Source organism: Xenopus tropicalis, chromosome 4 (genome assembly GCF_000004195.4).
Source record: "Xenopus tropicalis strain Nigerian chromosome 4, UCB_Xtro_10.0, whole genome shotgun sequence".
NCBI classification, from domain to species: Eukaryota; Metazoa; Chordata; class Amphibia; order Anura; family Pipidae; genus Xenopus; species Xenopus tropicalis.
In genome coordinates, this window is record NC_030680.2 from 128,568,490 (window position 1) to 128,596,339 (window position 27,850).

Here is a 27,850-nt window from a genome sequence, read left to right on the forward strand (position 1 = left end):
TTTTTGGGTTTTTTTTACAGTGGGCAGAGCAACAGCCAATCAGATTTTACCTATTGACTTTCAATGGGGAAATCCAACCTGCTGCCATTCTCACATTAATAACACCAGGGTCCCCAAACTTTTCACAGTTGGTCACTAGGGGGCTGCAGTGTTAGTTGGGCGGAGCCACCAACAGCCAATAAGATTTCACCTATTAAATTGTATTGGTTTGATGCCAGGGTTCCCAAACTTTGCACAGCGAGTCAGTGGGTGACTACGCACTCAAGGTTAGAAAAGTAGGCGGGGCCTCCATAAGCCAATCACATTTCTTTTGTTGTTTTCAGTGGGGAAAATTTTAACTGCTGCCATTCTCACATGTTTAATGTCAGGGTCCCCAAACTTTGCACAATTTGTCACTGGGTGACTAGGTTCCAAGTTTGGGAAAGTGGGCGGGGCCAACAACAGCCAATCAGATTTCACCTATAGACTTCATATGTTTAAATTTAAACTGCTGCCATTCTTTAAATATTAGTACTAAGGTCCCTAAACTTTGCAGAGCTAGTCACCAGGTAACTGCGGTTCCGAGGGAGCCACCAACAGCCAATCAGATTGTAACTATTGATTTTCAATGGGGAAATTCAGCCTGCTGCCATTCTCACAGTATTAATACCAGGGTCACTAGGGGACTGCATTTTTAGGTTTTTAAAAGTGGGTGGGGCCACCAACAGCCAATCAGACTTCACCTATTGATTTTTTGTTTAAATTTAAAAAGCTGCCTTTCTCACACTATTTATGTCAGGGTTCCCAAACTTTGCACAGTCAGTCACTGGCTGACTACATATTCAGGGTTAGAACAAGTGGGCAGAGCCACCAACAGCCAATCCATTTCCACCCATTAAATTTAATTGGTTTGTATTTAAATTGATGCCATTTTTTAAGTATTAATTCCAGGGTTGTTAAACTTTCCAGAGTTAGTCACTGGGTTATTTGTCATTCAAAGTTAGAAAAAAGTGGGTAAAGCCACCAACAGCCAATCACATTTCACCTATTTACTTTCAATGGTGAAGTGTAAAATGCTGTCAGTCCCACAATTTTTATGCCTGAGTCCCCAAACTTTGCAGACTTGGTCACTGGGGGACTGCAGTTCAAAAATAGGAAAAGTGGGTTGGGCCACTAACAGCCAATCAGCTTTCATTCATTGAATTTTATTGATTTAAATTTAAAATGCTGCCTTTCTTTAACTCTTAATCCTAGGGTCCCTAAACTTTGAAGAGTTAGTCACTGGGTAACTGCACTTCCAGGTTAGAAAAAGTGGGCGGAACCACCAACCGCCAATCAGATGTCACTGACTTTCAGTGGGGAAATTTAAATTGCTGCCATTCAGACACTATTAAAACCAGGGCCCCCAAACTTTGCACAGTGGTTTTACTATATAACTGTGGTCCAAGGTTAGAAAAAGTGGGCGGAGCCAACAACAGAGCAGATTTCATTCAGTGACTTCACGTTGTTCAACCCAACATGAAGTTTGTTCTCAAACTTCCCTTTCTAGTTAAGTTTGTAGTTTTTTGCCAGGTATGGATTTGCTGCAAAATTCTGCATTTTACCATCAGTGAATATTTTTGCCTTATCTATTAGCCAACTGGGCGGGTTTCTTTTATGGCTGGAAATATGGCAGCTCTAACAGGAAGTACAGTTACACGGAGAAAAATGTGCAAATTGCAAGGCATTTGCATGTTTTTGCTAAATTGCAAACATAAGTAGAGCCAATAATGAAGGCACAGTATTGCCAAAGATCAATAATTACTTTAACCATAAGAAACCATTAAATGAAAAACAACTGCTCTGTGGGTTAATGAGATAACTATTTTGGAGAACATTGTCTTAATTACAATTTTAAATACTGAGAAACCTTTTCGAGCACAGCACAGGTGGCGAGTAGGAGATATATAGCTATTATGTCTCATGGATTTATTCATTTGTAATTTGTTATTTAGTCTTAATGCTGTGAATCATGGTACTCATTAATGTAACTTGTTTAAAACCTAGCGACCCAGGTGGGATTTGAACCCACAATCCCCAGCTCCAGAGGCTGATGCCTTATCCATTAGGCCACTGGGCCAGACAACAGCAGAATCTTCCACTGTAAAAGCTATGTGCATATCAATAAAATGCATTTGCACTGAGCGAGCTAGACAAACAACCCCAGTATAACAATGTATATTGTTATACTGGGGTTAAGATACTGGAAATTTGGGACAGGTATGGGATAAGGAAATTTGGATCTCTATAACTTAAGTCTACTAAAAATCATTGAAATATTGAATAAACCCAATAGGCTTGTTCTGCCCCCAATAAGGGGTAATTATATCTTAGTTGGGATCAAGTACAGGTACTGTTTTATTATTACAGAGAAAAGGGAATCATTTAACCATGAAATAAACCCAATAGGGCTGTTCTGCCCCCAATAAGGGGTAATTATATCTTAGTTGGGATCAAGTACAGGTACTGTTTTATTATTACAGAGAAAAGGGAATCATTTAACCATTAAATAAACCCAATAGGGCTGTTCTGCCCCCAATAAGGGGTAATTATATCTTAGTTGGGATCAAGTACAGGTACTGTTTTATTATTACAGAGAAAAGGGAATCATTTAACCATTAAATAAACCCAATAGGGCTGTTTTGCCCCCAATAAGGGGTAATTATATCTTAGTTGGGATCAAGTACAGGTACTGTTTTATTATTACAGAGAAAAGGGAATCATTTAACCATTAAATAAACCCAATAGGGCTGTTCTGCCCCCAATAAGGGGTAATTATATCTTAGTTGGGATCAAGTACAAGGTACTGTTTTATTATTACAGAGAAAAGGGAAATAATTTTTCAAAATTAGAATTATTTGCTTATAAAGGAGTCTATGGGAGATGGCCTTTCCATATTTCAGAACTTTCTGGATGACAGGTTTCCGGGTAAGGGATCCCATATAACCTAGTTAAAGGAGAAGGAAAGGTACAATCACTGGGGGTTGCCAAATGTTAGTCACTGTAATCACTTACCTGATACCCCCTGCGATGCTCCTGTTAGCAGAAAACTGCACCGGCCCTGGGTACCTGCGAGCAAACAACCCTCTTCCTTCTGTCCTTTTTCTTTAAAATTCCAGGGCTGACACATGCACTGTAGAATGAAAAAGGCGACCTTTTTGTTAATGTTTAGCTTTTCACTTTGCTGCGTATGCGCAAGCGCCATGAAAAAGAAGAAGATCACTTGTTAGCATGTACCCCAGCCTGGTGCAGTTTTATGCTCACATGAGCACCAGCCAAGGGTATCAGGTATTGAAAAGAATAAGAGGACTTGCATTGAATCATTTGACCGGCTTGTAAGTAGGTCAAAAATAGGGTGCTGGTAATGAAAATCAATAGATAGCATATCTAATTGAATAATTAGTTTGTGACATTTCATTACAACATACATACAGTAGGGCTGCTTGTTGATAAGTACGAGTATTGGAAGCATTGTGCTATAAAAATCACGCGACCCAGGTGGGACTTGAACCCACAATCCCCAGCTCCGGAGGCTGATGCCTTATCCATTAGGCCACTGGGCCTTTGCATGTGTAAGTCTATGTATAATATCAATAAAAAGCATTTGCACTAAGGCTTTTGACCAAACAACCCCAGTTTTTAACAATATAGATAGGGAAGGATACTAAGATCCATATTCTGAATGCATGGAAATATCTTTCAGTAATAATGATAATGTGCCTCGCGCAAATTGAGGAGGATATTTAGTTGTATATTCTGATAAATGAAAAAACCTTTTGCTAGCGATGAATGATCATCCAGTGTTAAAAAAAATATTGTAAATATGGGCAACAATGAGAGCGAAATATTGCTGATAAAATGAATATTTCCTTAAACACAAATACATTGATTCATGGAGGTGTCACTGAATTTCCTTCCTACTGGCTAAAATGATATTGCTAGGGGGGAAACATATGCAGTGCGGCTACTTTCCGAAGCTCTGAAGTTTCCTCAAGAGGCAACTGTGGGCTAATTCCCAAAGCCGAAGCGAATGTTTTTTCCACCAGTGATTTGGGAAAGCATTTGCAGTCACCTGTGGTAGAGAAGATGTATCAGAGGTGACTTATATCCTCATACCTATAGTTATAGTGTCAAATACAATCACTTAGTATCTTTTAATTGCTAGTCAATATGTCTGACAATTTGTTGCAAGGACTAAATTGATTTTATTGAAAACCTACAACCCAGGTGGGACTTGAACCCACAATCTCCAGCTCCGGAGGCTGATGCCGTATCATTAGGCCACTGGGCCAGTACATGCGCTATTGCATAGTAAGGTAGGTTGATAAAAGACGTACGTCCATCTCATTCAACCTTAGGGATAGGGAAGGATACTAAGATCCATATTCTGAATACATGGAAATATCTTTCAGTTATATATGATGTGCAAGTAATGGACGCAACATGCTTTGTCTTCTGTTGGGAACAGTGTGTATAAGAAATCACACATCTAGATTTGATTGAAAGGAGAAGGAAAGGTAAAAACTAAGTAAGCTTTATCAGTAAGGTCTATGTAAATACAGCCATAAGCACTTACAGTAATGCTGCACTGAATCCTCTATCCAAAGAAACACAGGATTTCTTGTCTCTTTTTTGTAAATGTATTGTTCCAGTGTCTGACTTCCTCTCTCAGAAACAGCCTTAATTACCGGGGCCAGAGTCTGTGCAGTTCTCTCCTCTCTCCTGCTCCCCCTCCCACCAGAACACTAAGAACTCCCTCCCCCTCCCTTAGGAATGTGTGATCTCAGCTATTACTGCTAGAGACTGCAGGAAGGAAGCTGCTTAAAATGGCAGCTGCTATCTTAAGCAAACAGAGAAAGCTTCTAAAGCTGTTTATTCAGGTATGTTAATGTTTTCTGCAGAATAAATATAGTGTTCTAGGTGGCACTAATGTGGCAAATCTATTGGCAGTAAAATGCCAAAATGACTTTCCTTCTCCTTTAAAAACATTTTCAAAGGAATATTTCAATGCAATGCTGTAAGAATGCAAACAATCTGACTACTGGCTATAGTGGGTAATGCCTCCCCCAGACAGCCAGATAATTTAAGGACTGGAATGAGATGGAAAGGGCTGTCATGTCTCTGTAAAGTTTCTCTCCATGCCTCATCCCCCTGTGAGTCTGCTCCACAAAGGAGAAACCATAGGGAAGGCAAAGAACTGCCCAAGGCAAGTTATTATACATCTGTGTCTCAGTGCCTGTGTGATTGTATAGATGTGTAAATCAGTGTGTGTATGAGTGTATTACTGAGCCCTTGTACTATATAGATGTGTAAATGATTCTACTGTGAGGAGGTGGGAAAATACACCTAGGGGCTGATTTACTAATCCCCGAATCCGAATGGGAAAAATTCGGATTGGAAAACGAACATTTTGCGACTTTTTCGTATTTTTTGCGACTTTTTCGTAGGCGTTACGACTTGCGCAAATTGTCGCGACTTTTTCATAGCCAGTACGACTTTCGCGAATTGACGCGACTTTTCCATAGCCATTATGACTTTCGTGAATTGTCGCGACTTTTTCATTGCCATTACAAATTTCGTGAATTGTCGCGACTTTTTCATAGCCAGTACGACTTTCGCGAATTGTCGCGACTATCATATTGAGCGCTCGAAAAAGTCGCAAAATACTGATCATTACGAAAAAAACGCATTTGGACGTTTGTGGATTAGTAAATGTGCCCCCTAGGGTATAACAGTGTTGTAATGGTATATGATCTCTGTGTATATGCAGCCCCTGGTGTTCTATACATATCATTATATAATTAGTTTGTGACATTTAATTACAGCTTACTATAACTGGCAGCTTGTTGATAGGTATGAAGATTAGAGGCATGCATCATTAATTAGTTCCCAACCAACCAAGGTGGCACTTGAATCCACAATTCCCAGCTCCATCAGGCCACTGGGACATATGCTTTGCACCAGGAAAGTTGACGAAAAAGATTTGTTTTACCAGAATGCAACTTTTCTTAACTTGGAAATACATTAAATTACATTAAAAAATGAGTAGCATCATCTCAATGAGAAAGGAGAAAATACACAGTGCTCACTTAATCTGTTAATTTTAGTTGCAATCTTCATTAATAGGGCTGCATATTAACATGCCTTCTAAGTGAGCGTATGAAAAGCCACTTGAGTAACCTTAGAAGCTGCAGCCACCGGCTCTGGAAGTTAATGCGTTTTCATTAGGCCACGGGGCCACACATGTAGCCTGTCAAAGCTAATTTATTTTTTATTATTGAAATTTCTTTATTTCTGATTTTACAAAATAGGCCCCCTATAAGCAGTGTTCTTCCTGGCATGCACTGTGCTCAGTTAGCACCTTGAATGGAATCATATTATTGTAACATTTAATTGCAATTCACAATTACCTGCAAGGGCCTTTAATTGAGGTGGGTGTTGAACCAACAGTCTCCTGCTGTAGAGACGGATGCCTTTTCTCTTAGGCCACTGGGTCAATGCCTGCTTAAGGCAAGGTAAGGGCGGCACACAGAACAGTTCCAGTAAAGTTATTGTATATATTTGGGTCAGTGCCTGTGAGCAGTGTTAAACTGGCCTACCAGGATACCAGGAAAACTCCCAGTGGGCTCTTCTGCTCCTTGGCCTAATTCATCGTCATTGCCTATTTCTGAATGGGAACAAAGATGAGAAATAGATGGAGTAGATAAAAGATACTTGGAGAATAAAGAGTGAGTGAGTGAGGAAAGGAGGAAAAATTGTTTGGATAGTGGGACCCATGGTGTAAGGTTTTTATTTTGGGCCCCAGGGTTCCCAGTCCAACACTGCCTGTGAGATTGGATGGATGTGTAAATGAATGTCTGTGTTAGAGTATGGGTCCTTGTGTTTGTCTGTGGATGTGTAAATTAGTAGGTAGGAAAATACAATAATAATGAGAAGCCAGCCCCTTTACAAAGCACTGGTGTGGCCCCATCTAGAATATTCAGTGTATACAGCATACAGTGATCAAAAGGGATATTTAATAAAATAGTCCAAAGAAGAGTGAATAAGCAGATACTGGGAATGGGAAGTCTCAGTTAGGAAGAAAGTTGGGATTGGTTACGTTGGAAAAAGGGGGATATGATAACTATGTGTAAATATATAAGGGGATTGTATAATAATGTCTCTCTATAGGTAATTTCCTGCATCTGAGGATTAAATACACTGTGCTCAATTAAAGATATATAGTTACCATATGAGTAGTTACTGAGAGCTGATTTGACCCACAGCACTTAAACATCTGTAGTTATAATCTCCAATGCAATCATTCATTTCATAGCTTGTAATTGTCATGAACTATAATTGCTAGCCAATATGTCTGATGATTTTTTGCAAGTGCCTAATTCTGTTAGTTTAAAAACTGCGACCCAGATGGGACTTGAACCCACAATCCCCAGCTCCGGAGGCTGATGCCTTATCCATTAGGCCACTGGGCCAGTACATAAATACTGTAAAAATGACTCTAGAAAGTGATATAATAAAGCTAAAAAATGTATTCAATTAAAAATGAGGTAGGTTGCTTCTTTGTTTTCAGGGACATGTGTAGAAAATCCAGCTAGAATGGCTGCACTGATTGCAATTAAATGTAAATACAAGCAGTGCCCTGCAACATGCATTTATTAGAGGTGTCACTGAATTTCCTTCCTACTGGCTAAAATGATATTGCTAGCGGGGAAACATATGCAGTGCGGCTACTTTCCAAAACAGTCTGAAGTTTCCTCAAGAGGCAACTGTGGGCTACTTCCCAAAGCCGAATCGAAGGCTTTTTCCACCAGTGATTTACATCCAGTGGGAAAGCCTTTGCAGTCACCAGTGGCAGAGGAGACATATCACAGGTGACATATCATCATCTGTTATTGCCCTTAAATACCTATAGATATAATGTCAAATCCAATCACTCACTTAGTATTTTTTAATTGGTAGTCAATATGTCTGACAATTTGTTGCAAGCACTAAATTCAGTTTATTGAAAAGCTACAACCCAGGTGGGACTTAAACCCACAATCCCCAGCTCCGGAGGCTGATACCTTATCCATTAGGCCACTGGGCCAGTACACACATAGCATTGCAGTAAGTTAGGTTGAAAAAAGACGTACGTCCATCTTGTTCAACCTTAATGCCTATATATAACCTGCCTAACTGCTATATATATATATACACACATAGTGGGTAGTGATAATGATTGTAGAACATAATATTATACAGCTAAAAAAAAATATATATTTAATAAGAGATTGTTTAGGTTGCTTCTTTATTATGGGCTGCATCACAAGATGAAGAGCCTGCTGGGTTCTAGGGAGCCCTGGCCCATAAGGCTACTGTGTCCAATATAGTCACAGGATTTATCAAGCACCAATATATAGCACATTCCAACTGAAATCTATAAAAAGTGCAAGCTTCTGTGGCTTCTTTTCAATGCAATCTTTGAATGCAATACTTTAATAAGGGAAACAATCTTTCTATTGAGTATAATGGCTGACTCTTACTATTGGCTACCTATAACTGCAGGCTGGGGATCTAAACACAAAATATGAACAGTGCGGGGGAGATATTTGCTAGGCTTCACAAAGGAGAAGAAGAGGCAAAGGACACTCCCAGTTAAGTTATTGCATATCTCTATATCAGTGCCTGTGAGATTCGGTGGATGTGTAAATGAAGGTCTGTATGAGAGTATGGGTGTGTAAATATCCATCTGTCTGTAGATGTATAAACAGTAGGTAGGAAAATACAATAATATTGGGAAGCCAGACCCTTTACAAAGCACTGGTGAGGCCCCATTTAGAATATTCTGTTTGGTGCTCAATCCAGTGTTCAAAAGGGATATTTATAAAATAGTCCATAAAAGAGTGAGTAGAAGTCTCAGTTAGGAAGAAATGCTAGCTGTGGGGATTGGTTACGCTGGAGAAGCAGCGCCTAATGAGGGATATGATAACTATGTCTAAATATAAAAAAGGGACCATATTCTCTGATGTTTTATGCACCAGTAGGCCCTTTAGCAGACATGAGGGCATTCATTTTGAGCAGAACAAAGGAGGTTCCATCTTAATATCTATGAAGCTATGGAATTCTCAGAGCAGATACCCTTTCTCACTGCTACCCAAAAACTGACAGATTATATTCCCCTGAGTATGATTATATGTGCCATGGAAAGACTGTGTATCTGAGTCTCTGAATAAACTACTGAAAACTTACTGTAATAGCTGCAATTCACACAGAAAAAGTTTTCAGGGAGGAGGAGGGTGTGAGTCATGGGAGCTGCCCCCCCTACTCCCCCCTCCTGCCCCCCCTACACCCCCCTCCCGCCCCAAACATAGCAGGAGACAGCACCGGACCATGTGTAACTTTAACAGCCAATCAGAGGAGAGGCAGGAAGAAAGAGATAGGAAGTAGACATGTGCAGTAGCTTTAGAAGCTCCTACTGCCAGTACTCAGCGTTACACAGAGCTTCAATACACTGACACAGGCCTGTGCAGAAAGGGGTCGGCGACCCCCTCCCCTGGTGCCTTCACTGACTCCTGCCCTATACAGAAACGCTACCTTCAGAGGTCATTTTCTCTAAAACAGTAGACATGTTCTTAAAGAGATACATAACATATTTTATCAATGTTACCTAATCTGCAAAAATAGCTTCATTTATGTGAAGATGATCCCCCACTTTAAGAGTGGGATGAATAAATTGAAAGCAGGCACCATCAATGCAACTAATTTCAAACATCCCAAACTAAGTGGGATTTGAACCCATAATTCATTGAATTTCATATTATTGTAACTTTCTGATGTTTCAAAAGAGGACCCCTATAATTGTTTCCTTCAACTAAGACATGATTAAATATACTGTACTCAGTTAAAGATATTGTATATAGTTACCATTGCTAATGCCATCTTTTTTTGTAAAATGTAATTGAAATTTAGTTTAAAAGACTAGTTGTTCATAAGTCCTAGACAAACAATCCCACTCGTGACAGAAAATGGAAAATTATTTGAATCAGCATTGACTCGTATAAACCATGAAAGCATAGGCCCTCCTATGAAAAATGTGTTAATGCACAGTGCTCACTTAACATCTATAGTGAGGGTTGCCACATTTGCCCATAGTTAAACAAGCAAAGGGACATGCTGATGACATCAGGGGCAGGACCAGTGATGTCAGGGGCTGAGGCAGTGATGTATTTGGATAGGGCTATGATAAGTGATGGGCAAAAGGTTTCGCCAGGCATGGATTCACGGCGAATTTCCGCGTTTTGCCATTGGTGAATTGTTTCGAGAATCGGATGAAAAAATTTGCCACGCGTCCAAAAATTGCCGCGGGCGACAAAACACTAGCCGGGGGCAACAAAACACTAGCCGGGGGCGAAAAAACAATAGCCGCGGGCAACAAAACACTAGCCGGGGGCGACAAAACAATAGCTGGGCGACAAAAGAATAATCGCGGCTGACAATTTTTTTGATGCGCAACATTTTCACCGTTTCACAGATTTGCTCATCACTAGCTATGATGCCACTAGTAAGTTACTGTGCTGCTCGGGCGTGATTGGCTGGATTTCTGTCTGGTTTTCAGATTGAAAACAGGCAGAAAGTTTTTAACTAGCAGCCCCCTGAAAAACAGGGCTGTCCAGTTCGAAGCCAGAAGGGTGGCAATACTATCTATAGTTATAATCTCTAATTTAATCATTCATTTAGTAACTGCTAGTCAATAGGTCTAATGATTTGTTGCAAGCATCAAATCCATTTAATTTAACAACATCAACGCAGGTGGGACTTGAACCTACAATCCCCAGCTCTGGAGGCTGATACCTTATCCATTAAGCCACTGGGCCTGCACAAGGCAAGCAGTGATAATGACTGTAGAAAGAGAAATAATACTAATTAAAAATGTATTCAATAAAACATTATGCAGATTGCTTCTTTGTTATGGCCTCCATCATGAGATGAAGAGTGCAGCCTGCTGGGTTCACGGGAGCCCTGGGCTATGAGGCTACTGTGTCCAAGATTCAATCTTCATAGAATTTAACAAGCACCAATATAGTCCAATATAGTAAGTTAGGTTGAAAAAAGATGTATGTCCATCAAGTTCAACCATAATGCCTATATATAACCTGCCTAACTACTAGTTGATCCAGAGGAAGACGAAAAACCCCATCTGAAGCCTCTCTTATTTTCCTCAGAGGGGAAAAATTCCTTCCTATATAGCAGCTTCCAGCTGAGTTCTATAAGAAGTTCAATGCAGTCTTTGAATGCAATATTGTAAGAAGGGAAACAAATGTCAAGCTTTTGTACTACTAATTTAGTTTGGGTATTGTAGAGAATATATTGGTTAGCCTCAAAATGTTGTTTGTGTGTTTAGTGATCATAAATGGCTGGCTGTTGATATGACTGGTGATTAAAAGTAATTCTAAAAGAATTATGACCCAAAGTGGACTTGAGTCAACAACCACTCCTTAGACATGTAAGTTGCCGGCGGGATGGCAGACGCGGTGGGGCGATTTCGGGAAATCGCCGAAAAAGCCTTGTGAATCTTTTTCGGCGATTTGTGCGAAATCGCGCCGCCGCGTCTGCCATCCCGCCGGCGACTTACATGTTCGCCGGTGGGATGGCAGGGGGAAGGCAACTCGGGGAGATTAGTCGCCCGCGAGCAGGGAGTTTTGCCGCGGGCGACTAATCTCCCCGTGTACCAGAGCCCTTAGGGTCAGGTATTGGGCCACTTTACAGTATGAGGCAGAGACTCAAAATCTTAATTTTCTGATAGAGATTTTGGACCTCATTTACTAGAGGGAGCAAAATGCAAATTGCAACAGAATCAGCACAAACTATCTCTTATAAGAACATAACAACAATGTTCAAAGTGAACTGTTTTGCAGCTAGTACTCTGCACTTCCATTGCACTTGTATATTTTACTTAGCCTTGGAGTGCTCCCACAACTCCCCTTTTTGTGTATTTATGTACTTTAGCAGAGTTACTTTGCAGAAAGAATGGGCAAACTGCCATGTAAACATAAAAATGTATTTTTTAGCTGTAATGTTGGTGTGTAGGTGCCATCTCAGTGCATTGTGCCTTAGTCTGAGCTTTTAGAAGGAGCCAGCGCTACACATTAGCTCCCATGTAACTGGAGGAGTCCCAAGCTGGACTTGGATTACTTACTATTAAGTGCTATTCTGATATCTACTAGGATCTGCTATCTTGCTCCCTTCCCATTGTTCTGCTGATCGGCTGCTGGGGGGGAGATGTCACTCCAATTTGCAGCACAACAGTATAGAGTGACTGAAGTTTATCAGAGCACAAGTCACATTACTGAGGGCGCCTGGGAAACTAAAAATATGGCTAGCCCCGTATCGCATCTCAAAATTTAATATAGAAAAATGGATTCCAATGCAGGATTCTGCTGGGGAAGCTCCATTAACTGTTGTATTTTGTTAAAAACACGTGTTCCCATTACAGAATGCTCTGATTTTTATACCAATGTATTTACACAGTAATGAGAGTACTTATTTGAATATATATTAATGATATCCAACCAACAGCATTCTGTATCGATAACAAATAAAATGCTCATTACCCCATTTATTAAAGCTTGCTGAATATATGTTGAGTACTGAAAAACACTAATAAGTTAGTGTTTTATGTGCTTGATTAAACTGTTATTCTAGGTCTAATCATCATGGGTCTCATTAAGCGTTACCTAATCAAATCCCTTTATGATAGAACAATCCCTGTTGTAGCGCATTGTTGGTTATACACCCCGATGACTTGAGTTGTTTTGCATTTTTGTGCAAATTTTCTCAATAATTTTTAGGGGTGTTAGGGCTTAGAAGACATGCAGAAAGTAATGTTCCTAGTGTAAGTGGTGTAAAACTCTTGTAGAAAGTGGAGCTTAAACATTGTACTTAGCAATCAATAAAGCCAAACATATGTACAGGGCCTTGTGTAGTGTCGGACTGGTCCACTGGGATACCTGAAAAACTCCCGGTGGGCCCAGGTGTCAGGGAACCCTTTGCTTCTAATTATTTGGTCTATTTCTGTATGGGAACAAAGAGGCTTAATACATGGAATAATAGAGTATAGTATGTAAAGAAAAGAGACTAAGATAATAGAGAGATTGAGGTAGTATAGGAGGAATAATAATTTAAAGAGTGGGCCCATGGTTCTAGGTTTTCTGGTGGGCTCCTGATGGCATTACCATTTCTTGTACTATGCTGGCTCAAACCAAAGGACTGTACTGAATAAGAATCTACTGCCCTGAGGGACATCATTTTGTAGCTTCTTAATAAATGAGGGGCATTAAAAGGTATAAAAAGTGGCAGGATGTTTAATTTCATGCATAGTCTTCAAAAGCATTTTAACAGTCATGCATTTTTAACAATTATAGAGGTAGGGGTGGGTTGTGAATGAATTGAGGGAAATAGGAAAAGCAATAATTATCTCACATTAAAAAGGAAAAGCCAATAGGCATAAAGAACCCTAGACTAGTGTAAAGTACCTTCATTTTTTATCAACACATTGTTGGTCCCCATAGAGCAGAAAAGTTGAGGGAACCATAAATGTATCAACTAACTATGTGGGTCACACTTGTACGACTATGTACAAAAGGCTTTGGAGGGGTAGATAGTGGTAGTAACATATTGTATCAGGGATATCTACCCACTGTATAATAATAATTAGGCTTCATATAATATCTAGAGAGACTACAAACACCACAATATGCAGTCAGTATCTCACTTGAAGTGGGCAGATCAGGTTAAAACAAACAAAGAGATGAGTTGAAATGATGCTCCATGCAAATCAGATAAATAGTCTACAATGACAAGGGCAGCATCAATCCCTGCGGGAGAGGAGTACCCCTGGTCTTACTCTTACTCACCTCTTACCTTCATCCTTTACTTCTCCCTTTCTGCTTGACACAATAATGACATCCAGTTCTTGGGATTGAAAAGGCCAACATATGAATTTGCAATCCAAATGTTTTCTTAATTTAAAAAATACATAAAATTATTCGCAAAGAATGCTTGCCAGGAATAACCATCTTGTTGGGCTATCTGACATCTGACACCTGAAACCAGGCAATCACTTGTCACCACTCTTGCAGGACCCATGCCTGCACCAAACAATAGCCAAGCACTCTTACTTGACACCAACACTTATTTACTAATCCCTGGGTGGGTTGGTAGGACATTGCTCCAGATCCACAAAATGGTGCCCAGTCTCAGCTCCTGCAACACTACATTCATTCTGCCCCCACCTAGGCCCAGGATCTGGCATTACTCCACCTCCATGTCAACATTTTTACTTTCGGTTGCTTAGGCGTATGGATTTATTTTAATACCTGGCTTAGCAAGTAACCTCGAATGAATTTACAAAAAAAATGAATACTGTCAGAAGAACACTTGATGAACATTCCAGTTTACCTTACAGTCTTTCATAATGTTGAATATATCTTTAATAAAAAAGAATGCAACAGAAAGGGACAGTGTCAAATAAAGAGGTCTTGTCTTTTTTAGCCACTCCACTGCTGACACGTGGCTCTGTGAGTGGAGTAGAAGGGGTTAAATATCAAATATAAATGCAGGTAAATAAACCTTTCTTGGTTTGTTTAAAACAGTGGTTATTTATTGTTTGAGATCCTTAATTGCCTGCTCACCCTTCTGGATTTCCTGCAAAACCACAGGGACAATATAACAGCTCCAGAGAACTATATACTTAATGGTACATCTAATTAGCTACATAATAAGCCAGACATAATGATCCAACCCTGATATACTGTATATATATATATATATATATATATATATATATATATATATATGAAATAACTGAGAGCAGTCAGTACCAAGAAAATAACATTCGTTTGGATCTAGGGTAAGACAGAGGGACACCTACATGCTCATGATTCTGTATATATCACTTAGATGCCATAATAATGTGGTTTTCTGTTTTTCTTTATTGGTTCCAAAAGCCTTCTTACTTCTGCTGGGCTGCTTCGGGTCTCTAAGGTCTTTGATTTTAATATGATGCCAGTTGGACCTGTTGAAATTGGATCATTTGGCTAAATCCCAATAGCAATACCTCATACTTACCAACTTGCATCTAATTCAGAGGTGAGTAAAACAAAAATTACAGCATATTGCCACTTTGGAACAACTGAATTATATGCTCAGGACTCACATCTGACTTCCACATACTTAACAGGGTAAATACAATATGCTGCCCCCATACCCCTATACCCCCCCATGCCACCTGATCACCAACTTGGGCCATAGAGGGTAGGGGAATGGCTGGGGAAGGAGGATTTGTAACAATTATAATGCAAGCAAACCCTGTGACCCAGCCCTGGTGTCGGCATCCTCTGTAGTTATGCCAGTGCACAGACATAATAGATACAAGTGCCACTGTGCCAATATTACTGCAGACAGATCAAATCCTTAAATGTGAATGGCAAAATAGTCTACCTGCCAGCTTTGAACCATATTCCCTATTGTAGCGTTACAATGAATGCAGCGCCTTCTTTTTGTGATCACTTCCTCCGATTTCTCTAGTTACATTTTTCCTAATGAAACCAAAAGAGCTACTGCAGATGCCATAGTTCCCTATCAAAAATAGACACATGAAAAATTCTGTTTATCATTGTGTCTAAAATGCTCTCTGCAAAATCCCAGAACTTCTATCTAACTGCAATTGCACCCTATCACATCCTAATTGATATACATACTGTATTTGCCCCTAATTAGGCATTCTGGGAAAGCATGGCATACACTGGCAGAGAACCAGTCAGTCTCTGCTTATGCTCAGGGCAAGGGAATAAGCTTCTGTCTCTATAAATAGTGGGATTCCACATATTTGTGTATTTTTCTTCCACTTTATTTCCTATCTTCTCATTATCTCCCAGATGAAAGTTTGTGCTCTCCGTCTGAATTCCAGCCAAGCCAATGTACAGGAATTTATTCTCTCCAGCATATCCTCCATCTATGAAGTCCAACTGCTGCTCTCTATATCATTTTTGGTTATTTATATAATTACCTTAGCTAGCAATGCTGTCATTATTTCAATTATACAGCTGGATGCCCACCTCCAGACCCCCATGTATTATTTCCTGACCAATTTAGCATTTCTGGACATTTGCTACTCCTCTGTCACTGTTCCTAAATTGCTGGACCTTCAGCTGACTGGCAGAAAGACCATTTCTTTCTATGGCTGTATAGCGCAAATGTATTTCTTCCATGTATTAGGGAGTTCGGAAATGTTTCTCCTTGTTGCGATGTCCTATGATCGCTATGTAGCCATATGCAACCCCTTGCGTTATAGTGTTATTATGAGAAGAGCCGTGGTTATGACGCTGAAAGTGTGTTCATGGGCTGGCGGTTTTATTCACTCCACGTTCCACACAGCTTTCTTATTAAGGCTTTCCTTCAGCCAGTACAATAAAGTGGATAATTTCTTCTGTGATGCTACACCCCTTATTAAACTATCGTGTTCTGACACAACCATGGATGAAATTATGCTTCTTGCGACGCCTGGAATTCTGGGTCCTATTTGTTTCATACTAACTCTCGTATCTTACAGTTATATTGTCAGGAGCATTCTGAAAATCAATTCGGCCCAAGGAAGGTACAGGACATTTTCTTCATGTGCATCTCACTTAACTGTGGTTACAGTCTTTTATGGGACTGGTATTTTTGTGTATGTCCAACCCATGGCAGTTTATTGGTCAGCCAATCAGTTCATAACAGTGTTCTATTCTATCATCACCCCAATGCTGAATCCTTTGATATATACACTGAGAAATAAGGAAATAAAGAAAGCACTTGGAAAAATACTGTTTAAGCAAAGTCCAATGCATGCAAATATACATTTATTACATTAATAAATACCTTTTAACAATTTTGTAATGAGTGATTAAGCCCGTCCTGAATGCAAGTATGAGCATTTGTTTATATATTCCTTGAAGGCCAGTATGGTAATAGTGACTAATGACTGACAGAATATTAGTGTAACCTGTATTCTAGCACAGAAAGAGGCTAAAATTGAAAATGAATTCATGTTAGGATTGGGTGGGATTGAAGAAGGAACCTAAAGGTTTCTGGAAACTCTCCTTAAACAACAGGCCAAGCGCATTGGTGAGTTCGCTCATCTGTCATGTACTCTCATCATCATTTATTCTCAGGGTTTCTCCTTGCCACCCTATCATAACCCAGCAGCACTATTAGTCAGCCAATCCCACTTGGTCAAGCCCCTATTAAACCCTTCTTTGACTTCAATTCTTGGCCTAAGCATTGGCCTCTGATAGCTTCAACTCTGTGGCTTGTCCTTAGTTCTTGCTCCTCTTGCTCCAGTCCAGTTCCTAAGTCTATGCAGCCTAGTCTTGTCCCTTTGCCCATTCTGCTTTTGCCTGTTCTGTCTCTTGACCTGCTCCATCCTTATCCTACCTGTCCTGTTCCTAACTGGTCACAATAGCTAGTCTTTACCTTAAAGTGATACTGACATGAAAACACTACTTTCCAGAATATTAATTTACTTAAAAGGTTCCCTATAGGTCATGTTTGCTGAACCAGTTACCTATTTCAGCAATTTTTTTAATAAATAAACTTAAAAGTTGCACCAGTAACTATACAGGTGATGCAACAAAAAGGCAATTGGGCGCTTCAGGCACCATGTATATGTGCACGCTCACAGTGGACTTGTGTCACTTCTGGTTTCAATATGAAATGCACTCTTCAGTGGGTAAAGGAGAAGTTAAATGTGATTGTGATCAACGTGGGGCCCCAAAGTAACCATCATTTAAAACTGGTGATTGACTGAAAAGGAACTGGGACTTATCAGTGATGTCACTTCCAGCCAAGTGGGTCAGAAGCAAACTGCAGTAATGCGCACAATAGGACATGTGAATGGCTGAATATGGTGGAGGCACCTAGGGGGCCCTACAGAGATCCGGAGAATGCTCTCCTCACCCCTCCAACCCTCACATGCAGTGTGCAACAGAATATAATCATATTGTTATTTCATAGGCAGGCTGTTTCAAGGAGCTGTTACTTGCCCTTTAATAATTTAATCGGAGCATGTATATGTAAAATAAAATTAGACAAACATTAAGGATAATTTATCTTATGAGGGAAACACAATAAGTATGTGACACTTCAAGATGTAATAATACTATCATAGTTCTCCGATTGGGAATTGTGATGTTTTCCATTAAAAAATCAAATACAGATATGGGATCTGTTATCCGGAAACCTGTTATCCAGAAAGCTCTGAATCACGGGAAGGCCATCTTCCAATGACTCAAGTTTAAACAAATAATTCACATCTTTAAAAAGGGTTTTCTCTGTAATAATAAAACAGTACCTGTACTTGATCCCAACTAAGATATAATTACCCCTTATTGGGGGCAGAACAGCCCTATTGGGTTTATTTCATGGTTAAATGATTCCCTTTTCTCTGTAATAATAAAACAGTACCTGTACTTGATCCCAACTAAGATATAATTACCTCTTATTGGGGCAGAATAGCCCTATTGGGTTTATTTCATGGTTAAATGATTCCCTTTTCTCTGTAATAATAAAACAGTACCTTATATTTGGCCCTAAGATATAACTAATCCTTATTGGAGACAAAACAAGTCTATTGTGTTTATTTAATGTTTAAATGATTTTTTAATAGACAAAGTATGGAGATCCAAATTACAGAAAGATCCCTTATCCAGAAAACCCCAGGTCCTGAGCATTCTGGATAACAAGTCTCATACCTGTATACTATGAACATGGAAAAATATCAAATGCTACAGTCGGTCAGTTTGACTCAATGGGTTTTTTACGAGGGCTATCAAAAATATCTGAAACGAAGCTGCTAGTACCATTGGTTAATTCATTAGATCTTATAATGACTTCCCAACATGATCCACAAAGTTTCCCGCTGGATGCCACGCTGCAAAACATCTCACTGAAACAGAGGAGAGACAATATGTTCAGCTGCATAAACTAATGCAAAAATGAGCACACACTGATCCATTTTTTTGCATTTTCTGCCAATGATAACTGAGGAGTATTTCAAGCAAAATAATTAGCAGTATGTACCTTTTGTGCACTTTGCTTCACTTTCACAAATAAACCCATATGGAATGAATACACTAATATATATATACCAATTGATTTGGGCAATTAAATACATTTCTGAGTTTAATACAGGTATCGGACCCCTTATCTGGAAACCCATTATCCAGAAAGTTACGAATTACGGAAAGGCCATCTCCCATAGACTCCATTATAAGCAAATAATTCTAATTTTTCAACATGATTTCCTTTTTCTCTGTAATAATAAAACAGTACTTGTACTTGATCCCAACTAAGATATAATTACCCCTTATTGGGGGCAGAACAGCCCTATTGGGTTTATTTAATGGTTAAATGATTCCCTTTTCTCTGTAATAATAAAACAGTACCTGTACTTGATCCCAACTAAGATATAATAAATCCTTATTGGAGCCAAAACAATCCTATTGGGTTTAATTACTGTTTAAATTTTTTTTTAGTAGACTTAAAGCTGTGGCACATGGGGAGATTAGTCGCCCGCGACAAATCTCCCTTGTCGCGGGTGACTAATCCCGAAATACCATCCCACCAGCATCCGGTGGGATGGAATTTTCGGGGAGATTAGTTGGCCACGACCAGGGAGATTTGTCGCAGACGAATAATCTCCCCATGTTCCACAGCCCTTAAGGTAGGAGATCCGAATTACAGAAAGACCCCTTATCCGGAAAACCCCAGGTCTCGAGCATTCTGGATAATGGGTCCCATACCTGTACCTACAACATACATATGGAACTCAAAAAAAATGAGTCACTGACCATATTAAGGTGTATTTACAGTATACATATGGCACTCAACATAAAAGGTTCCCCAACTTTATTAAAGTTTCAAAATAAAATGAGCCTCCCTATTGCCAGTTGCATTCAAACATTATATAAGAGCCTTAGTAGTCTTCATACAAATGTGATCATGTTAGTGTGCCAAGCTTAGACTGCTGTAAAGTGAAAAAACTGGCATGTCCCCAAACACTTGTGCATCTACATCTGTTAAATATAGCTGGTAAAGGGACAATGTGGCATTTTTAATATGTGTGGGTCCCCTTTGTGTTACTTTGTACCAAATGCATGCATAACCCTTTCATAGGACTGAGGAAAATGAGAGTCATTACAATTATAAGAAAAAAGGATATAGGTATGCGGATTGACGTTATGTTTCATCAGGTTTGCAGTAATGTATGACCTAATAGACATGGTTCAATTCCAACTCAATTAACACAATATAACAGTTCCATAGTTCCCCAGAGAGTGCAACAACAATGCTGCATTAAGGGAAAAAACAAGGCAACTGCTCTTGAGATTCTACTTTATTCACTGTGCTTGTGCTCATAAATGACCCCTGATAAGGCTGGCTGGCACTGGCACTGGTGTTGCATTGCAACTGTCAATAATGCCACTAATTGGGCTCTAGGCTGTGAGTTTCACAGGCCTGCGTGAGTGTGTTTTAGGGTTCCCATCTGTGCTTTTTTTACCATTAGAACCCCTGGCCACCAGGAGCGGGGGGGGCCAGATCATTTTTGTTATACATGGCCCTGTGATTTGTGATGGCGGCCCTGTGCTTACCCACTTAGTTTTTGTATTTTATGTGTATTTTGTTTTTATTTTTGTTTTGAAATAAAAGCAATAAAATAATTGTTAAAAAGAGATTATATTCATTTTAGATTGTAAGCTCTTTTCTGCAAGGCACTTTCTACCTCTTGTATATTTTATTAGCAGTTTTTTTTATATGTAATCTGTATGTTTAAAGTTCTTCCAATACTATTTTGACTGTGGTTCCTTCATAAAAAACTGAACATAGAGAATCTATCCTTACAGATTAGGGTTGCCACCATCAAGGGTTGGGTTGGTGACATTTAGAGGCAGGCTGGTGACATTTGGGGGTGGTCAGTGGCATCACGGGTGGGACTATGATCTCACACATTGCACCATTTGGGAAACTCATACAAACTGGGCAGGAGGTTTTTGACATTCCCTTCAAAAATTGGAATGTCCAGACAAGTGGCAACCCTATTACAGGCAGTTATGCAAAAACCAATCTTGTATCTTACAACTTACCGTTTACCCTGAAAGTGTTTCCCCTGTACCACAATTTCACTTCTGCTTTCATGAAGCTCAACATCTTCTAACAGTGGCCCTGCAATTAAAAAAATAATTCAAAAAAATATTCTCAATTCTTTTCAGTAATGAACATAATTTTAATATGACACTAAAAATATTAAATTTACAATTAGTACTGATGTTGGTATATATAGTTTATGGTTGTGAGTGTATAGATAGGTCAGTATGGGTCTGTATGTGAGTGGATAGATAGGTCAGTATGGGTCTGTATGTGAGTGGATAGATAGGTCAGTATGGGTCTGTATGTGAGTGTATAGATAGGTCAGTATGGGTCTGTATGTGAGTGGATAGATAGGTCAGTATGGGTCTGTATGTGAGTGGATAGATAGGTCAGTATGGGTCTGTATGTGAGTGGATAGATAGGTCAGTATGGGTCTGTATGTGAGTGGATAGATAGGTCAGTATGGGTCTGTATGTGAGTGGATAGATAGGTCAGTGTGGGTCTGTATGTGAGTGGATAGATAGGTCAGTATGGGTCTGTATGTGAGTGGATAGATAGGTCAGTGTGGGTCTGTATGTGAGTGGGTAGATAGGTCAGTATGGGTCTGTATGTGAGTGGATAGATAGGTCAGTGTGGGTCTGTATGTGAGTGGATAGATAGGTCAGTATGGGTCTGTATGTGAGTGGATAGATAGGTCAGTATGGGTCTGTATGTGAGTGGATAGATAGGTCAGTGTGGGTCTGTATGTGAGTGGATAGATAGGTCAGTATGGGTCTGTATGTGAGTGGATAGATAGGTCAGTGTGGGTCTGTATGTGAGTGTATAGATAGGCCAGTATTGGTTTGTGTGTGCTGGATTCACTTGGAAGGGTTGAACTTGGTGGATTTTGGTCTTTTTTTTTAACCCAACTTAACTATGTAACATGAGATAATGCCCCAACCTTCCCATTTATAATAAATTATTGTCATCCCTCTGTCTGGCTGCTTTGATGGCTTACCTTTGTATAAGCTTTAAATGGAATCGGTACTGAGATTAACTGGCCCCTGCATGGTTCACCCCTCAGACCTCAGACTAAGACTCTAGGTGCCCACATTGTTCACCTGTTCACACCTCAGACAGACTGTAGGAACAGTGCTGGCATTGTATCACTGTATGTACTGCAGTGCAAATTGTTCATCTTTATTTCCTTCACTACCCTGCCTGTGTGTGCCATACTTTGCCTGCCCTATGCTGCCTGTGTGTGCCATACTTTTTCTGCCCTACCCTGCCTGTGTGCCATACTCTGCCTGCCCTATGCTGCCTGTGTGTGCCATACTTTGCCTGCCCTATGCTGCCTGTGTGTGCCATACTCTGCCTGCCCTACCCTGCCTGTGTGTGCCATACTCTGCCTGCCCTATGCTGCCTGTGTGTGCCATACTTTGCCTGCCCTACCCTGCCTGTGTGTGCCATACTCTGCCTGCACTATGCTTTCTGTGTGTGCCATACTCTGCCTGCCCTACCCTGCCTGTGTGTGCCATACTCTGCCTGTCCTACCCTGCCTGTGTGTGCCATACTCTGCCTGCCCTACCCTGCCTGTGTGTGCCATACTCTGCCTGCCCTACCCTGCCTGTGTGTGCCATACTCTGCCTGCCCTACCCTGCCTGTGTGTGCCATACTCTGCCTGCCCTACCCTGCCTGTGTGTGCCATACTCTGCCTGCCCTACCCTGCCTGTGTGTGCCATACTCTGCCTGTCCTACCCTGCCTGTGTGTGCCATACTCTGCCTGCCCTACCCTGCCTGTGTGTGCCATACTCTGCCTGCCCTACCCTGCCTGTGTGTGCCATACTCTGCCTGCCCTATGCTGCCTGTGTGTGCCATACTTTGCCTGCCCTACCCTGCCTGTGTGTGCCATACTCTGCCTGCACTATGCTTTCTGTGTGTGCCATACTCTGCCTGCCCTACCCTGCCTGTGTGTGCCATACTCTGCCTGTCCTACCCTGCCTGTGTGTGCCATACTCTGCCTGCCCTACCCTGCCTGTGTGTGCCATACTCTGCCTGCCCTACCCTGCCTGTGTGTGCCATACTCTGCCTGCCCTACCCTGCCTGTGTGTGCCATACTCTGCCTGCCCTACCCTGCCTGTGTGTGCCATACTCTGCCTGCCCTACCCTGCCTGTGTGTGCCATACTCTGCCTGCCCTACCCTGCCTGTGTGTGCCATACTCTGCCTGCCCTATGCTGCCTGTGTGTGCCATACTCTGCCTGCCCTATGCTGCCTGTGTGTGCCATACTCTGCCTGCCCTATGCTGCCTGTGTGTGCCATACTCTGTGTGTAATTATGTGCTGAAGGTCGCTGTGCTCTCTAAAGTGGAGGAGGAGACATATGGATTTAAAGGTATCTTAATAATATTAAAATGTCTTAATATGACATAATAAACTTCTTTCACATATGAGTATGCAGATACAAGAATCCAACTAGGTTATCCTTAATGCACTAGTGTAACAGTGGGCCCTTCTTTCTTTATATGTTATTATATATAAGGTGAAATTATTTAATACATACCGATTTGTCCACTTATGTCATTTAAAACCAAGTTGTTTTGTACCACAAATGGGAGGTACTGAATCTTATGTGATATCACAATCAAAACATTCCTGTCCAGTGATACAGTTAATTTCTCCCCATTTAAACTCACAAACCTACAAAGAACAGAATACAAAGCATGTTAAATATGTCCATCTAATCTGATTTGTGAGGGTTTTCATTCATCTTTTTTACATATAATAGGTCCATTAATTGCCCTTCTGCATATTCCACTGGTGAATTACATAGGGAATAATATACCCCCTTATGTAATACATAAGGATATTATAAGTCGCAGGGGAGTCCTATGACCAAATAAAGGCACAAGGTGAGTGCTATTATAAAGGTCATGGAAATTTATTTTTGCACTTTGCTTTTTCTGTACCTAATAAATGAAATAAAGGCTGCTGTCTGATTAAAAGTTTTTCCCACCTTATTAATAGGCTTCAAGAGTTTTAAAAACGTAATTGTAGTTTGGATGGGGGTTATAAGTTCTGCATTGGCTGGGCAGTTTGTCTAAATTCAGGCCTTAGTGTGTGACTTGGGATTCATAATCAAGGCACCCTGAGGCAGCGCCTATTCTCCTACCCCCCCCTTTCTGCGCATAAGTGTGCATTTAGCTCACATACGAAGCAATGAGGACAGGCTGAAGTTTTCTGCTCGTCCTGTCCCCATTGCTCCGTATGTAAGCAAAGTTTCAGTGCAGCTTGGGTGGCATGCCGCCCCTAAATTTGTGCTGCCCTAGGGCCGGGCCTTGTGACTTTGCCACAAATCCGGGCCTGATTGTGTGTATGCATAAAATTCCCTAAAACTTGACCATAGGTGCTTCTATGCTCTTCAACATGGGTAGCTAAATCACATAATAATGGATCATTCCTCATATGAACGGAACTGTTAGATAAGGTTGATAAACACCCTGTTTATGGCAACTCAGGAAGGTTTATTTATCAAAATCTGTGAATTTTAAAGGTTTTTTTTTTTTTAAATTCTAACATAATGGAAAACTTACCTAATTTGAATGTGTGCTTGTTTATGAAAAAACACCTATAAAAACTTGATTGAATAAAAACAAGAAAAGAAAACTCAAATGCAGCAAATCTGTATTTTACTCATCATTTTCAATGGGCCTACCAAATTTAAAAGACTCGAATTGAAAAAATGGAAGCATAACTCCTAATGACTTCTACATGAATTTGCCAGCTCTTTGGTGTCGGATCTTTACTTTCAAGTATTACAAGTTTTTAATTTGTGAGTTTTAGCACAAAAAAAGTTGTAAAAATTTGAATTTGGACACTGATAAATCAGTCCCCTATCATCAAAAGCTATAGAAAACTGTTATGTTTGGAATTCTTAATTAACCATTATAATGTCCCTTTAATATTGCTGATCTGATCCATGGGATAGAAAGCAAAAACGCGTTGCTATGCTGTATATGGCACGTCGCAACACAATAAAATATAGTAGGATGGAGCACGCCAGGACAACTATGTTAGTAAAAATAAAATAAACTTTTATTTCTAGCTTCCATTAAAAACATGTAGAAAAAATAGAAAAACTGAAACCCCCCAGCTTGACGCGTTTCATGGCTCAAGGCCACTTCATCAGAAGCTTCATCAGTAGCTTCTGATGAAGTGGCCTTGAGCCATGAAACGCGTCAAGCTGGGGGGTTTCAGTTTTTCTATTTTTTCTACATGTTTTTAATGGAAGCTAGAAATAAAAGTTTATTTTATTTTTACTAACATAGTTGTCCTGGCGTGCTCCATCCTACTATATTTTATTGTGTTGCTTCTTGCCACGCCTGGATCGGGGGCGTTACTGGATGTGCCAGCACAGGACACTATGTACGCGGAACCTATCCGGTGAGTGCTCCCTGATTTTTGTGTATATGGCACGTCACCACAATTCACAAAAAAACAATAACATTTTTCTTCAATAACAACCTAATATAATTTCTTTGTGAACCATATTTCCAAACCTTGCCTTAGCCCCACCTAAACATGCAAAACCCTTAATAGTTACCCATCGTCTTGGAAAGAAGAAGTCCACAGGTGCATTTTTACATCTTCCCCATGAGTTACTGTAATGTTTTCCAGGGAAACATCCACTTTTACGTTACTCTTCCTATTCATAATGCCAAATCTGTTAAACTTATGATCTTTTGTCATGACCCCATTTAGAGTAATACCTGTGAACAGATAGAAATATAAATCAAAAGCACTTTCTAGTTATTAAAAAAATACTTTTATTTAAATACATTGCAGAGTTCAGTTTCAATGTGTTATTTGAGGAATTGTCATCACACAACAATGGGTTAAAGTAAAAGCATATACTTTACACATACTATTTCCTATATAGCTTTAAGAGAAAACTCAATCATAGTCTTGCACATATTAAAGGGAAAATGCCTGTATTTAGTAAAGAGAGACAAATTTGGGGCAGATTTATGAACGTTCGTATTTTTTTTCATGGGATTTAAAGGTTTTTTTGCATTAAAAATCATGAATTTCTATAGTGGTTTTAAAAAAAACCTGAACTTTCAATGTTTATTAAGTAGGGAAGCACCGAATACACTTGTTTGGATTTGGCCGAACTCTTTGTAAAGGATTCGGGCAAATACCAAACCAAAGCCGAATTAGTATATGATAATACGTTTTTGGAAGGGTTAAATCGTGGAAAAATGGGAAAATTTTTCAGTTTACGTGACATAAAGTCACATGATTTGTAGGATTTGGTTCTGCCGAATCCAAATCCTGCCAAGAAAGGCAGAATCTTTGCCAAATCCCAAACTGAATCCTGGATTCGGTGCATCCCTATTATTAAGTGAAAAAAAGGTAAAAACATGAATGTAAAACTTCAGCAACTAAAAGCTTGGGACGTTATGTAGTAATTTGCATTTTGTTAAAATTCAAGGTTAATCATAGTAGGAAAAAATACAAAAAATACCAAATATGAATTTTGTTAAATAGGCCTCTTAGTTACCTGCTTTGTACAAAGTGTGCATCCCCATCAGCTAGTGTCCTTATATCAGTCCCAACTAAGAGAGTATTGGGGGGAAGAAAGACCATACCTGCTTTTCTCTTTATTTGGCATGACCTCTTTCAAAGAAACCATTCAGCTTTTAATGTTATAAACACCCACTTAACCTCAGGGCTGTCCTTAAAGGGGCGGGGATGGGTTCATTAGAAGCATATATTGCAGACCAGTTAAAGAAAATATAAAATCTCTAAATAATGTATCATTTCTCAGAGAGCTTGGCTGAGCCTGTATGCAGTTTACATTAATTTTTCAATCAATTCAGTCTTTAATACATTAGTAATGTGTACACTGGTAATATAATAAAATTGACACAAATCACTGGCTACTGATGAGTTATTCCAAGCAGCCTAACTAAATTGGGAGGCTATATCAAAATAGAATGGAAAGAGTACAAAAGAGAGAGTTGCTTTACTCTTTTCTAAGCAGAACAACTTTAGAAGACTCTGCTTCTTCTGCTGAAATTTTCTCCCCACTGTCAGGCCGGTCTGAAAAACTGACCAGCAGATGGTGCTGCTGTTTCAATTTATTAGCAGTGTAAAAACTGTTAATATCTTGAAAAGTAGAATGAAGGTTAGGGGCTGATTAACTTAGAGCTTGACTTTAACATGTGCATCATAATATAAAATAGCAGACAAATGCAAAATAGTTTCAAATACCAGGAATCAACCTCGTCACCTTGCAATATATCTAAATGTTGCTGTATATTAGCAATAGAAAAGCTCCTACCTGCTATTTCATCGTGTAATAAATTCAAAATTTCATTCTGTGCATCAGAGATTTTAAAACACATGTTCCAAGAAGAATATATCATTGTAATTTGTGGTTCAAAGGTGGGCGATGCTGAAAGCCAATAGAATATAGCATGAGAGTGCAGAAAAGAGCATTATAACTACATCCAGCATAGAAAAAAACAGAATAATACATGGGTAGTGATGAGCGAATCTGTCCCGTTTTGCTTCGCCATAAAATTCGCAAAACGGCAAGGAAATTTGTAAAACGGCGAAAAATTCGCGAAACGCATTTGCTGCGCAATGTTTTTGTCGCCCACGTCTATTTTTTGTTGCCTGCATTTTT

At 39.8% G+C, this 27,850-nt stretch overlaps 2 protein-coding genes and 5 non-coding genes across 7 annotated transcripts in view; 1 reads left to right on the forward strand and 6 right to left on the reverse strand.

The window, feature by feature from the left end:
* Positions 1 to 2,025: 2,025 nt before the first annotated feature.
* On the reverse strand, positions 2,026 to 2,098 carry trnaq-cug. The gene has a single exon. It is a non-coding gene; the product is annotated as a tRNA-Gln (tRNA).
* A 1,410-nt stretch (positions 2,099 to 3,508) lies between these two features.
* trnar-ccg lies at positions 3,509 to 3,581 on the reverse strand. The gene has a single exon. It is a non-coding gene; the product is annotated as a tRNA-Arg (tRNA).
* Positions 3,582 to 4,237: 656 nt separating this feature from the next.
* Positions 4,238 to 4,309, reverse strand: trnar-ccg. The gene has a single exon. It is a non-coding gene; the product is annotated as a tRNA-Arg (tRNA).
* A 3,108-nt stretch (positions 4,310 to 7,417) lies between these two features.
* On the reverse strand, positions 7,418 to 7,490 carry trnar-ccg. The gene has a single exon. It is a non-coding gene; the product is annotated as a tRNA-Arg (tRNA).
* Positions 7,491 to 8,031: 541 nt separating this feature from the next.
* trnar-ccg lies at positions 8,032 to 8,104 on the reverse strand. Its single transcript has one exon. It is a non-coding gene; the product is annotated as a tRNA-Arg (tRNA).
* Positions 8,105 to 15,005: 6,901 nt separating this feature from the next.
* LOC100496897 (olfactory receptor 5I1) lies at positions 15,006 to 18,381 on the forward strand. The gene is made up of 2 exons (XM_004914310.4): positions 15,006 to 15,144; positions 15,933 to 18,381. Exon 2 carries the CDS (start codon positions 15,933 to 15,935, stop codon positions 16,905 to 16,907), a length of 975 nt encoding a protein of 324 aa, XP_004914367.1. The 5' UTR covers positions 15,006 to 15,144; the 3' UTR covers positions 16,908 to 18,381.
* Positions 18,382 to 18,672: 291 nt separating this feature from the next.
* itih4 (inter-alpha-trypsin inhibitor heavy chain family member 4) overlaps positions 18,673 to 27,850 on the reverse strand; it is a 39,039-nt gene continuing 29,861 nt past the window's right edge. Inside the window, exons 20-24 of the mRNA XM_002941932.5 lie at positions 27,503 to 27,616; positions 25,760 to 25,925; positions 23,720 to 23,856; positions 21,177 to 21,255; positions 18,673 to 18,979 (exon numbers count right to left, since the gene is read on the reverse strand). Of these exons, the coding sequence (XP_002941978.4) occupies positions 18,829 to 18,979; positions 21,177 to 21,255; positions 23,720 to 23,856; positions 25,760 to 25,925; positions 27,503 to 27,616 (647 nt within the window). The 3' untranslated portion in view covers positions 18,673 to 18,828. The remainder of the gene's footprint in view (positions 18,980 to 21,176; positions 21,256 to 23,719; positions 23,857 to 25,759; positions 25,926 to 27,502; positions 27,617 to 27,850) is intronic.

Coding starts and splice junctions, on each gene's coding strand:
- LOC100496897 (XM_004914310.4), top strand. CDS start 15,933: ATGAAAGTTTGTGCTCTCCGTCTGAATTCCAGCCAAGCCAATGTACAG.